Source organism: Salvelinus fontinalis, chromosome 12 (assembly GCF_029448725.1).
Source record: "Salvelinus fontinalis isolate EN_2023a chromosome 12, ASM2944872v1, whole genome shotgun sequence".
Lineage (NCBI taxonomy): Eukaryota > Metazoa > Chordata > Actinopteri > Salmoniformes > Salmonidae > Salvelinus > Salvelinus fontinalis.
This window is the reverse complement of record NC_074676.1, coordinates 21,546,505-21,560,244: the sequence shown is the minus strand read 5'-3', so window position 1 is coordinate 21,560,244 and position 13,740 is coordinate 21,546,505. Positions and strand designations below refer to the sequence as shown.

Below are 13,740 nucleotides of genomic sequence, written 5' to 3'. Positions count from 1 at the left end.
GGAAAATAAGTATGATATATGGGGAATAAGACATCCACCCACTTGGATGTGTTCTCCCAACTCCTCCTGGGGAACGCAGAAGTCATTCCGGAAGCAGAATTCTAGGAGGGAATGGAAGACTGAGGAGGGAATGTGGTCCAGGACAATCAGGCTCTCTGTGGTCTCTCTCATACTGGACTGGGACAGGGCTCTGAAGTATTCACTACATTCAGTCAGTCGACCAAGGTTCACCTTATACACCCAGATGAAAGAACAAAAAAACATAGATGGAAGGTTAGCTTTGTCATTATGTCAAGTTATGAAAATATTCTGCAGTATGTCTGATGAGTCAATCTCCATAATGGAGATGTGAGGTGTACCATTTCTAAAGGCAGTTCAGGGATTATGTGATGACATACAGGAGCTGTTAACTTACGTGGAAGGCATGTGTGCTGGTCTGGACTGTAACCATTGTTCCACTTTCATCTCCATGGTGATAGGTACGATACATCTCATTGGTTAGCCACTCCTTTGACACCCTGTCATACAGTCCTTCACCTGAGTTGCCTGGTGATGTCACCCAGGTGTGTGGCACTGAGAACGGTATTCTCCACACCCTCTCTAAAGCATACTTCAACCACCCACTGATCCACAGCACCACAACTTTCACATACGGTCTGAGAAGACTTATCATACTGAGGAGAAAAGATGATTTACTAATATTAAAGGGAGTTACCTCACCTATCTCACAAATCAATCTTATTGTCTGTCTCTCAAAACTGTGTTGGGTCTAGTCAAAATATATCTGTGTCATTTTCTAAAGATCCATGTAATACATTTGACCTTGTATCCATGTAATACATTATGCTATTATTGTATAACTATTTGTCATAGGAAGAAAAACAGGCCTATGTTAGGCACTAACTGTGAGAAACCCGGATTTAAACTTAGATCCTAGAAACATTGAACAACTTCCTGCTATAGAGAACTCAATGAGAAGGGCTTGCATTACACAAAAACAATACAGAGCATGAAGGAAACACACTGAACACTGAACAGACACTCGAGGGTCCTAACACACATGTATCTCCCTGATCCATCGCAGCTCAGAGTCACATGTCTAAAAAAAGATAACAGTCCAGCAGCAGCAGCAGCTATAACACTAGCTGAATGCCACACACCAGTGGCCATACAAAATAAGAAAGAAATGCAATAGGCCCACAGCAACTATGCTGCTTGGACCCCTAACAATGACATCCCAAACGTGCATAAATCCAAAATCCAGCTTTGATCCCCGTGTGAGAGTAGACAAGGTCAGTTATAAAGCCTCTCCTCAATAGACAGTCCAAGCAGGGCTTACATGGAACTGGGTGCAGAAAAACAGCTCTACAGGACTGATCTATTTTAGGCATCATGGGGGACTTGTGCAATATTCCAAATCAACCCCTAGCCCCTACCCCTAGGTACTCCCCATTCCCCTTCCTTCTATGCACTGAAAGGAAGGAATATAGATGTTAGTGATATAGTGAAACTCCCACCTAGTTAAGAGGTGCAGCTATTTCCATATTGAATATCTACCCAATCCTTACAGATTAGCATTAAGTATGCTAGTGTGAAATATGACCCCTAAATCTGCTAAGAATTGTACCATTAGGGGGAGCTCTGGTTCCTGAACATGTATTGTTTTTCTACAGTACACGTACAAGGTGAAAAGAACTGTTGCCATATCAATAAATTAATATCCATAATCAATCAGGTATCAAGCATGTTTATTAGCTGTTAAATTTTCATATTTACACCGCAGTTGCACTGCAAGGAGGATTTTGGACAGGATTGAGATGTAATGAAAAACAAATACTCAAAAATGTAGCTAGATGATGAGGCACTGGCTTCTAAAGTAGGCAGTTTAATATTCTCTCAAATCTAACATTGGCCTACATCCACAGCATACATTCTAACTCTGATATTATAGGGTCAATTCATAGGGAAACCTTAATTATAACCGACATACCAAAACTGAGGGTACTGCACTTAGCAAACAAATATACTAAATAATTTACAACATTAGGAATTATACTGAACAACATTTTGACGTGTTCAAATGATTGCCATTCCAATGAAAAAAATAACTTTTCTTTCAACCTGATCCCATTTTCATCATCTTTAAAAATAAAATAAAAATCGTACAGATGATATTACACTTGGTTTAAATAATATTTTAGGCATACACAAACAGTAGCCACATGCACATTTAAATCAGAAACAAAATCTGTTGTTCAAAGTCATGGACAGTTTTGTTTAGCTATTGTGGTTCTTGGTCTGAAATGGAAAAGGACAAACATCTAAACCTTGGGCATAGTCAATTCGTGACAGACAGTTCTATACCAATTTACTAGTAATGGATCAGCTTTAGAATTCGAGGTAAACCTAGTCAGATTGCAATGACTTCATAAAAGCCAGACGGCTTTCAGCAACAACAAAAAAGGATGACGATATTTAGCACATTCTGATACTGAAAGCTGTACAGTATATAACAGAGATTATTATTTTCAAAAGCTGCTCTCTGAGATATGTTGTGCAATTAGCTTTCATTGTCTATACCCAAAAACATGTTGCCTTTGTCGTGGTAATTTCCTGTATTACTAAATGAGGTGTCACGTTCCTGACCTTTCCTTTTGTATAGTTGTGTTTAGTGGGTCAGGACGTGAGCTGGGTGGGCAGTCTGTGTTGTTTGTTCTATGTTAAGTGTCAGTGTATATTGACCTTGTATGGCTCTCAATCAGAGGCAGGTGTTTTACGTTTTCCTCTGATTGAGAACCATATATAGGTAGGTTGTTTCACATTGTTTGTTGTGGGTGGTTGTCTTCCGTGTCTATATGTCTACCACACGGGACTGTTTCGTTTTGTCGTTCGTGTATGTAGTCTGTTCCTGTTCGTGCGTTCTTCGTATCTTGTAAGTTCTCAAGTCCAGGTCTGTCTACATCGTTTATTTGTTTTGTAGTTTGTTGAAGTGTTTTCGTGTTTCGTCCTTACTTTAATAAACTTCATTATGTCATGTAACAACGCTGCGCTTTGGTCCAATCCCTACTCCTCCTCTTTGGACGAAGAGGAGGAGAACGACCATTACATGAGGAGAGTTTACAAACCACACACAAGTGAGAATTATATTTAAACTTAATCTTTAATCAAATGAGCTTCACCATAGCCCTTTGACTCTCTGATCAATTCAGTGTCTATAAATGAATTCTGAGACTGCTTACAAAAGAATTCTAGTATCTTTTATTGCAAAGATACACCCCTCTCAACTCACATGACGAACCACAGATCTCAGGGACTTCACAAAGGGCCTTTTACTTGAGAGAGGTGTATCCCATAACCAGATAGCATTAGCTATAAATTATCGTTCAGTTTGGTCTCTAAGACGAGGTTCTAATCTCGTTCTTGGTACTTCATAGTACCAAAACATTACCTCATCCAATGGCATATATCAATTGTCAACATTAGATACTCCCATCTCAAATACACCCCACCCCTGGACAAGCTCACTGAGGGGAGTGACTTGTGCAAAGACATTGTATAGCCAAGAGATAACTGGTTCCCCCTTAATCATCCCTTCACATGGTTTAACAGATACATTCACATATGAAGACAATGTTCCATTCTGTTCACATATGAAGACAATGTTCCATTCTGATATTCTGCATATTACCAGACATGTAAAAGACAAGGCTGACCACTCCCCTCTCTGGGCCCCAAGTGACTTTTCCCTAGAGTAGAAAGGAAAAATGCAACTGCCGACAGTATAGTTCTAAAAGAGAAATTCTAATGACAAGTATCTCACATAAGCATATTATGAAAGTAAATAAAACATCTTATTTATCTATGTCACCTAACTAATTCTGATTCAGCTACGACACTTTTTGAATCATTTAGTTTCACTCCTTTATCCATTTGCTCATTTGTCATGCAAACATAAAATGTGTAAAATCATCCTGATTGTTGTGAAGAGGTAGAATGACTGTAGAGACTCTTAAAACAGACTGGCTATATAGTTTGAGTAGAGACAATGCTGAAACAGATAGGCCATACATTGAGTTTAGGCCCCATTCAATCAGAACCCATCATAGAGAAAGGTCAAAAACAACATCCTGTTTAAGAACATATTTGACTTACTATGCAATTGAGCGTCTGCTTTTTTCCCACAGCGTTAACACTTTAACTGATAGATGAAGATTATCATAAATGTTAACATACAATCTTGCCCAGCAACAAAGTTTTTGTGTTCCTCCGGCCACTTAGTTACTGTTTCTAAATGAATAGGACCATCAGTCTGTGTTCCATACTGTTCTACAAAGCAACAGATAACTATAGTATGAATGGATTTCTGAGCTGCAGCTTGATTCTCTGCCATTCTGTATTATGCCAGCACCCAACTCCATGCATAGAACACACATTTAACAAACAAGTCAAGAGCAAAACAGACAACACAAAATGTGCATATTTTGACCCGGAAGTCAAATGTTTACTTAAGTACAACAACAATCATTTAAATTACAAGGTGGGGTAAAAAAAGAAGGTGAATTTAATGACTGTAAAAGAAAGCACATGAATACAGAACAATCTGACTACAGGTTTTGAAAATAAATGTATGGAACCAGTAGATAACTAATGTAAACAAACAACATACATTGTTGCTGTGCTTTTCACTGAATTTCGTATTTCATAGCAGGGGTTGATGAGTGCATTTTGTTGGATTGCAGATAAATCCCTGCTTCGCTGTTACTTGTCACAGGCAGTGCAAAGTATTGGATGCTACTAAGCAAAGATACTATATGGATGGTATAGTGGTATATTATAAATATAAAAGTTCAAACGATGGATTATCTTGTAAAAATCTACCTCAGACTCTTTAGTGGGTATTTTCCCCCTTATTTGGCTTGGTTTCACGACTTAATAAATCTGCCTAGCTAACCATGTTTCTGCTACGTTATCATTTCACCCAACTCCCATTATACATACTTTGAATAAATTAACCAAACTAAAAAGGTAAAAAGTAGCTTTTTACCGAGCCGAGGTAAGCATTAAATCGAGACTGGGCATAGTCCTGAAATGACAATGTAAATATTGATGTGTTTTGGAAGCACATGCCACTGTTTATCCAGGTCATAGAACAACTCACTTAGCAACAGAAAGAGAAGTGGAGAGACCATAAAACACCTATACCTGCAATGTCTATACCTGCAATGTTTCAAAAGTAAGCACCACATTGGTGGTGGTAAAGGTGAGTTTTCCACCTTATTATGTAAAGCGCTTTGAGCACCTAGGTGGAAAAGCGCAGTGTAAATCCAATCAATTATCATTATAATTATTATGACAATCATATAATGAAAAGTAGTGTAGATTACTTTTGAATTTAGAAAATCAATCTTCGATTTAGGAGTGAACTATCTCTTTTTGGCTAATTTGTGGTAGATGTTTTAGTCTTACCGACTTGCTTCGATGAACATCTCCAGCTCTTTACGAGCTTGGTCCTCGTGCATAGTGCTCTCCGAATATCCTCCCATCACCAACAGGTAGTTAAGAATGAAATGCAGCTGAAGAGAAAAACACACTCGCTCAGAGATGAGGGACACCAAATAGATTTAATCTATACATGGATTTCCCTGGCTTGTATCAATAACCTGAAAATAATGCATTTGCAATTGTGTCATATGACTTCATGAGTTCTGGAAATGTGCATGCATAGTTTGTTTCCACTAGATGGCGATGTGGTCAGAAAAACAGTTCCATACAACTGGACAGACATAATGTACATCACACAATTATGAAATAAAAGATATACACTGGCAGTGAACCCACAGAGTTTCTAAACTCATAGGCGCAACATTGCGAGACTTCCGGGAACACTTGTGAAACAGACCAAGCAGACCAGGCTGGGGTTTGAGAAGTCATTGGACTCGTTTGAGTGGTAAGACTAAAGAAATCGACTGCATACAGATGTCGAGGAGTGAAGTAGGGGGGGATACATCTGCAACAGCCGAAAGTCGGACATTAAAGTGGTTTTCCAACAGCTAGGCTCAGATCAACATGATTGCCATTTAGGGCTAGGGTCTTTTTTTCTCAATTTCCGCCTGACTGACTTGCCCAAAGTAAACTGCCTGTTGCTCAGGCCCTAAAGCCAGGATATGCATATAATTGGTAACATTGGAAAGAAAACAGTTTGTAGTTTGTAGAAATGTTAAAATAATGTAGGAGACTATAACATAATACATATGGTAGGACAAAAATCTAAAGGAAAACCAACCAGAATTATTTTTCTTGAGAGCACATGCTCTTACAATGGAAAGTATAGGGAAATAATTAAATATAGCTCCCAGTATGCAATTCCTATGGCTTCCATAGGGTGTCAGCACCTTACGTTCAAGGTTTCAGGCTTGTTTCTTCCAAAACGAGTAAGAAATTTGAGTTTTAGTACTGGGACACACTATTGGAAATTCGTGTTTGGGCGCACGAGGAAGACAAGGTGCACCTGCTAATATCGGTTTCCTATTGAACATACTTCTTTCCATTTGAAATATTATAGTTTGAATACATTTTAGGGTACCAGAGGAGTCAATAGAAACTTATTTTGACTTGTTTTAAAAAAGTTTAGCAGTAGATTTTTGGATTCCTTTCTCTGCATGTTGAACGTGTGGATTACTCAAATCGATGGCGCCAACTAAACTGACTTTTTGGGATATAAAGAAGGTTTTTATCTAACAAAATGACACTACATGTTATAGCTGGACCCTTTGTATGACAAATCAGAGGAAGATTTTCAAAAAGTAAGTGAATATTTAATCGCTATTTGTGAATTTATGAAACCTGTGCCGGTGGGAAAATATTTTGATGTGGGGCGCCGTCCTCAAACAATCGCATGGCATGCTGTAATGGCTACTGTAAATTGGACAGTGCAGTTAGATTAACAAAAGTTTAAGCTTTCAACCGATGTAAGACACTTGTGTGTACCTACATGTTTAATAGCCATACATTTTATGATTATTTATTTGAATTGCGCACCCTCCAGTTTCACCGGAAGTTGTCCTTCTAGCGGGACGCCTAGCCCTAAGAAGATTTATGAAAGTTTTTCTTTATAATGTCGAAATAAACATGTCTCCAACCCACATATCACACACTCACATACTGGAATCATGTGTGTGTACATTGTAAATCAATTGAGAGAGTGAGAGAGAGAGACTCATATCACATTCATTTGTATAATCCACTGTATACATCAATCGCGGCATAGTTTTTTTCCTTTTTCAGTCATGTCTTTGGTCACATTTGCGTGGGTCAAACATAAACACCCTAGGGATTGGTTGAGAGCTTCTGGATATCAGGACAGCGATCACTCACCTCGGATTAGACAAATATTTCTTCAACAAAAAGCAGGACTCACACAATATTCTCCAAACATCCCATAGGGCAGACATCAAAATTATTCGCAAAAGGAAGCGACGCAGAGGAAAGAAGAGCCGGATGCCTCGTCCGGACCCGCAGAAGGCAACTAGGAAAGTTGCCGTTATCGTCAATATTACTCGCCAACGTGCAATCATTGGACAATAAACTAGACGAGGTACGATCACGAATATCCTACCAACGGGACATCAAAAACTGTAATATCCTATGCTTCACGGAATCATGGATGAATGATGACATGGATATTCAGCTAGCGGGATACACGCTGCACCGGCAGGATAGAACAGCACACTCTGATAAGACGAGGGGGGGCGGTCTGTGCATATTTGTAAACAACAGCTGGTGCACGAAATCTAAGGAAGTCTCTAGATTTTGCTCGCCTGAAATAGAGTATATTGTGATAAATTGCAGGCCATACTACTTGCCTAGAGAGTTCTCAGCTACACTTTTCGTGGCTGTTTATTTACCACCACAGACAGATGCTGGCACTAAGACCGCACTCAGTCAGCTGTATAAGGAAATAAGCAAACAGGAAACGACTCACCCAGAGGCGGCGCTCCTAGTGGCCGGAGACTTTAATGCAGGGAAACTTAAATCAGTTCTACCAAATCTCTATCAACATGTTAAATGTGCAACCAGAGGAAAAAAAATTCTAGATCACCTGTACTCCACACACAGAGACGCATACAAAGCTCTCCCTCGCCCTCCATTTGGTAAATCCGACCAAAACTCTATCCTCCTGATTCCTGCTTACAAGCAAAAATTAAAGCAGGAAGCACCAGTGACTCGGTCTATAGAAAAATGGTCAGATGAAGCAGATGCTAAACTACAGGACTGCTTTGCTATCGCAGACTGGAACATGCTCCGAGATTCTTCCGATGACATTGAGGAATACACCACATCAGTCACTGACTTTATCAGTAAGTGCATTGAGAACGTCGTCCCAACAGTGACTGTACGTACATACCCCAACCAGAAGCCATGGATTACAGGCAACATTCGCACTGAGCTAAAGGGTAGAGCTGCCGCTTTCAAGGTGCGGGACTCAACCCGGAAGCTTGATGGTTCGCCCTGCGACGATTCTTAGCCCAATACAGGGCTAAGAATCATACTACACTGGCTCCGAAGCTCGTCGAATGTGGCAGGGCATGCAAACTATTACAGACTACAAAGGGAAGCACAGCTGCGAGCTGCCCAGTGACACGAGCCTACCAGACAAGCTGAATCACTTCTATGCTCGCTTCGAGGCAAGCAACACTGAGGCATGCATGAGAGCATCAGCTGTTCCGGACGACTGTGTGATCACACTCTCCGTAGCTGACGTGAGTAAGACCTTTAACGTTTCTAGTACACATGTTCCGCTAGCGGAACCCCTCGACAACATTCCACTGAAAAGGTAGTGCGGGAAATTCAAAAATATTTTTTTGAAAGATGTAACTTTCACACATTAACAAGTCTAATACAGCAAATGAAAGATAAACATCTTGTCAATCTACCCATCGTGTCCGATTTAAAAAATGCTTTATAGCGAAAACACAACATATGATTATGTTAGATCACCGCCAAGTCCAAAAAATACACAGCCATTTCCCAGCAAAAGATAGGAGTCACAAAAAGCAGAAATAGAGATAAAATTAATCACTAACCTTTGATGATCTTCATCAGATGACACTCATAGGACATCATGCTACACAATACATGTATGTTTTGTTCGATAATGTGCATATTTATATCCAAAAATCTCAGTTTACATTGGCGCCATGTTCAGAAATGCCTCCAAAATATCTAGAGAAATTGCAGAGAGCCACATCAAATAACAGAAATACTCATCATAAACTTTGATGAAAGACACATGTTTTACATAGAATTAAAGATACACTTGTTCTTAATGCAACCGCTGTGTCAGATTTCAAAAAAACTTTACGGAGAAAGCAAACCATGCAATAATCTGAGACGGCGCTCAGATAGAAACAAAATGTCTCTGCCATGTTGGAGTCAACAGAAATACGAAATTACATTATAAATATTCCCTTACCTTTGATGATCTTCATCAGAATGCACTCCCAATCCTAGTTCCACAATAAATTGTTGTTTTGTTCGATAATGTCCATTATTTATGTCGAAGTAGCTACTTTTGTTAGCACGTTTAGTACGCATATCCAAACGCTCGTGCAGGTCCAGGCAAACGTCAGACAAAACCTTCAAAAAGTTATATTACAGGTCGAATAAACTTGTCAAACTAAGTATAGAATCAATCTTTAGGATGTTGTTATCATAAATATTCAATAACATTCCAACCGGAGAATTCCTTTGTGTCTATATAAGTAATGGAACGCAAGTCGATATCATGTGGAATACACGTGACCAGGACCTGGCTCTCTGCCAGACCACTGACTCAAACAGCTCCCATCTGGCTCAACATCACAGTAGAAGCTTCATTCAACGTTCTACAGACTGTTGACATCTAGTGGAAGCCGTAGGAAGTACAAACAGATCCATATCCCCTGGGATTTCAACAGGCGATGAGTTGAAAATCGACCAGCCTCAGAATTTCCACTTCCTGTTTGGATTTTTTCTCAGGCTTTTGCCTGCCATATGAGTTCTGTTATACTCACAGACATCTTTCAAACAGTTTCAGAAACTTCAGAGTGTTTTCTATCCAAATCTACTAATACTATGCATATCTTATCTTCTGGGCCTGAGTAGCAGGCAGTTCACTCTGGACACCTTATTCATCCAAGCTACTCAATACTGCCCCCAGCCATAAGAAGATAACACCCTCTATTTTTTTAGTGGCACCCTGTATGCATATGTCCCCGGTATAACATTGTTTTAAACCGTAGCAGGTTGTCAAGACATATTATTCTGTCTAGGCTGTTTGACTTTTTAACCCCCACATCCTCTGGGGTGAGATACGTTCTGATTTGAGAGGATTCAGTGCTAAAGACACGTTAGTGCCCAGCACAGTTGAAGAGACGCATAGCACACACACCCCTCCCCTTTGTTGTGAAACACACACACATACACTCGCACGCACACCCCCGCACCTGCACACACCCACGCGCACATCTTTCCAGAACAAATCTTTTCTCCGAGACAGACTGGCCGAGAGAGGGCTCATGATATTCCTTTCGTTAAAAACATTTATAAACATTTTATTTATAAACATTGTTGTACAGCAGGTCAGCCACCAGATCATTACCTGGCACATTACTACATTTTTAATAACCTTTAAATGTTTATAACTGTCTGTTGTAGGAAAGCCTGTATTCGTATAAAATAAGACATTGTTTTTTAAGACATTGCATTTCTCCGTGACAGACCGGGGCAAAAGAGAAAAGACAGATTCAATTTGTTGAAGGCGAGATACAATTTTAAAACCCTTTATTTAATTCAAAATCTTTAGTACAGACCTTTTAACACATGCTATAATCAATTAAACAATTTTACTGTTCCTTTCTTACAGAAAAATGGGAGGCTATAGGGTTGTCCCTGACCCCCCGTCAGTTTCCAATTCCCCGTCGTCAAGGCAGGCTCTCTTGCACGCACCAGCATGGTTCCGTAACTTTTCACTCCATGGATAGAGCAAACGTCTTGCATGTAGCTCCTGGGTATGTCTTAAGGATAGAAGCAGCCAGCGATGTAATTGTTAACGATTTTGGAAAAGACTGTCCAGCTTATTCATCAGGGTTATGAATATATGGTAATCACGCCATTTAATGCTAAACACTGGCATAAAAAAGTTTACATCCTTGCAGGCTTTGGAAAAAACATGAATTGACAGATTTGGTTGCATTTGTACTATCATATTGTTCACATGCTAAAATTGTCACTTTGGAGTCGGGGCTATACGTCATTGAAGAGATTCTTATGGCTTTCAAATCATCGCGCCCGCACACCAGCTCTTCCAAAGCATAGCCTGGTAGGGAACTACCACTCAGGGCCAGTTCAATTTGACAGAGCGCTAGCCGTATCGTAAGCCATTCTCTCATACGCAGCGCAGGAGAAAACCTCCTGGGTTTTGCATGATAAAGGCAATGATAAAAGCATCGAGAAATAGCATTATAAATATTCACTTACCTTTGATGATCTTCGTCAGAATGCACTCCCAGGAATCCCAGTTCCACAATAAATGTTTGATTTGTTCCATAAAGTTAATCATTTATGTCCAAATACCTCCTTTTGTTAGAGCGTTTGGTAAATAAATCCAAACTCACGCGTGCAAGTCCAGCGAAAAGTATGGACGAAAAGTCCCAAAAGTTATATTACAGCTCGTAGAAACATGTCAAACGAAGTATAGAATCAATCTTTAGGATGTTTTTAACATAAATCTTCAATAATGTTCCACACGGAGAATTCCTTTGTTATCAGAATAGCAAATGGAACAGAGCTCGCTCTCATGTGAACGAGCATCATGAGCTCAAAGCATTCTGCCAGACCTCTGACTCATTCCTTTCTCATTCAGCCCCACTCCACAGTAGAAGCATCAGACAAGGTTCTAAAGACTGTTGACATCTAGTGGAAGCCTTAGGAAGTTCAACATGACCCATATCCCACTGTATCTTCAATGATTTGGAAAACAACCAACCTCAGATTTCCCACTTTCTGGTTGGATTTTTTCTCAGGTTTTTGCCTGCCATATGAGTTATGTTATACTCACAGACATCTTTCAAACAGTTTTAGAAACTTCAGAGTGTTTTATATCCAAATCTATCCCCGGCCTCCTGATGTGCAGCTCCAGCCGCAGGACGACACCGGCCAAGGGGAAGGCCCAGAGGGTGAGGAGCGGGCCGGTCTGGACCGTGGAGGTGGAAAGCTCCTGGGTATGTCTTAAGGATAGAAGCAGCCAGCGATGTAATTGTTAACGATTTTGGAAAAGACTGTCCAGCTTATTCATCAGGGTTATGAATATATGGTAATCACGCCATTTAATGCTAAACACTGGCATAAAAAAGTTTACATCCTTGCAGGCTTTGGAAAAAACATATGAATTGACAGATTTGGTCGCATTTGTACTATCATATTGTTCACATGCTAAAATTGTCACATTGGAGTCGGGGCTATACGTCATTGAAGAGATTCTTATGGCTTTCAAATCATCACGCCCGCACACCAGCTCTTCCAAAGCATAGCCTGGTAGGGAACTACCACTCAGGGCCTGTTCAATTTCGGCCCCACTCCACAGTAGAAGCATCAGACAAGGTTCTAAAGACTGTTGACATCTAGTGGAAGCCTTAGGAAGTTCAACATGACCCATATCCCACTGTATCTTCAATGATTTGGAAAACAACCAACCTCAGATTTCCCACTTTCTGGTTGGATTTTTTCTCAGGTTTTTGCCTGCCATATGAGTTATGTTATACTCACAGACATATTTCAAACAGTTTTAGAAACTTCAGAGTGTTTTCTATCCAAATCTACCCCCCGCCTCCTGATGTGCGGCTCCAGCCGCAGGACGACACCGGCCAAGGGGAAGGCCCAGAGGGTGAGGAGCGGGCCGGTCTGGACCGTGGAGGTGGAAATCCCGGACAATGTCAGGATCCAGGATGTCTTCAACCAGGACCCAATAGCGCTCCTCTGGACTGTACCTCTCCCATTCCACCAGGTACTGGAGCCGACCCTCACAATGTTGGGAGTACAGGAGGGACCTGACGGCATAGGCGGGGCTCCCATCAATGTCCAGGGGAGGTGGAGGGTTGTAATGGGGAACAGAACTAACCAGAGGACCAGGGACCACCGGCCTGAGGAGGGAAACATGAAAAGAGGGTGAGATTCGGTAGTTAGTGGCGAGTTGTAATTTATACGTTACCTCGTTGACCCTCCAGAGGTCCTTGAAGGGCCCCACACACCGGGGGCTCAGCATCCTGCAGGCGGAGTGGGAGGTTCCTGGGGGAGAGCCAGACACGAGCACCAGGATGAAACATGGGAGCCTCAATGCAGTGGCGGTCCGCCTGCTCCTTCTGGCAGTAAACAGCACGTTGGAGGCTCATGTGGGCATTGTTCCTTAACCTGTCTAGGATGAGGGTGCCGCTAGCGGCACTCCCCCCCACCCCCACTGAAAAAGCAGTGCCGCGAAATTCAATTTTTTTTTTTTTTTTTAAATATTTAACTTTCACACATTAAAGTCCAATACAGCTAATGAAAGACACAGATCTTGTGAATCCAGCCAACATGTCCGATTTTTTAAATGTTTTACAGGGAAGACACAATATGTAAAGATGTACATCTATTACCTAAAAATACATTAGCATAATCCACCATCTTTTATTTGTCCACCAACACCAGTAGCTATCACCAATTCGG

The 13,740-nt window shown here is 40.7% G+C and overlaps 1 protein-coding gene across 1 annotated transcript in view; it reads right to left on the bottom strand.

Annotated features, from left to right (window-relative positions):
* The window catches only part of LOC129866963 (kelch-like protein 42), a 16,875-nt gene extending 3,135 nt beyond the window's left edge, over positions 1-13,740 (bottom strand). Inside the window, exons 1-4 of the mRNA XM_055940023.1 lie at positions 13,247-13,740; positions 5,467-5,573; positions 416-674; positions 43-231 (exon numbers count right to left, since the gene is read on the bottom strand). Of these exons, the coding sequence (XP_055795998.1) occupies positions 43-231; positions 416-674; positions 5,467-5,573; positions 13,247-13,300 (609 nt within the window). The 5' untranslated portion in view covers positions 13,301-13,740. The remainder of the gene's footprint in view (positions 1-42; positions 232-415; positions 675-5,466; positions 5,574-13,246) is intronic.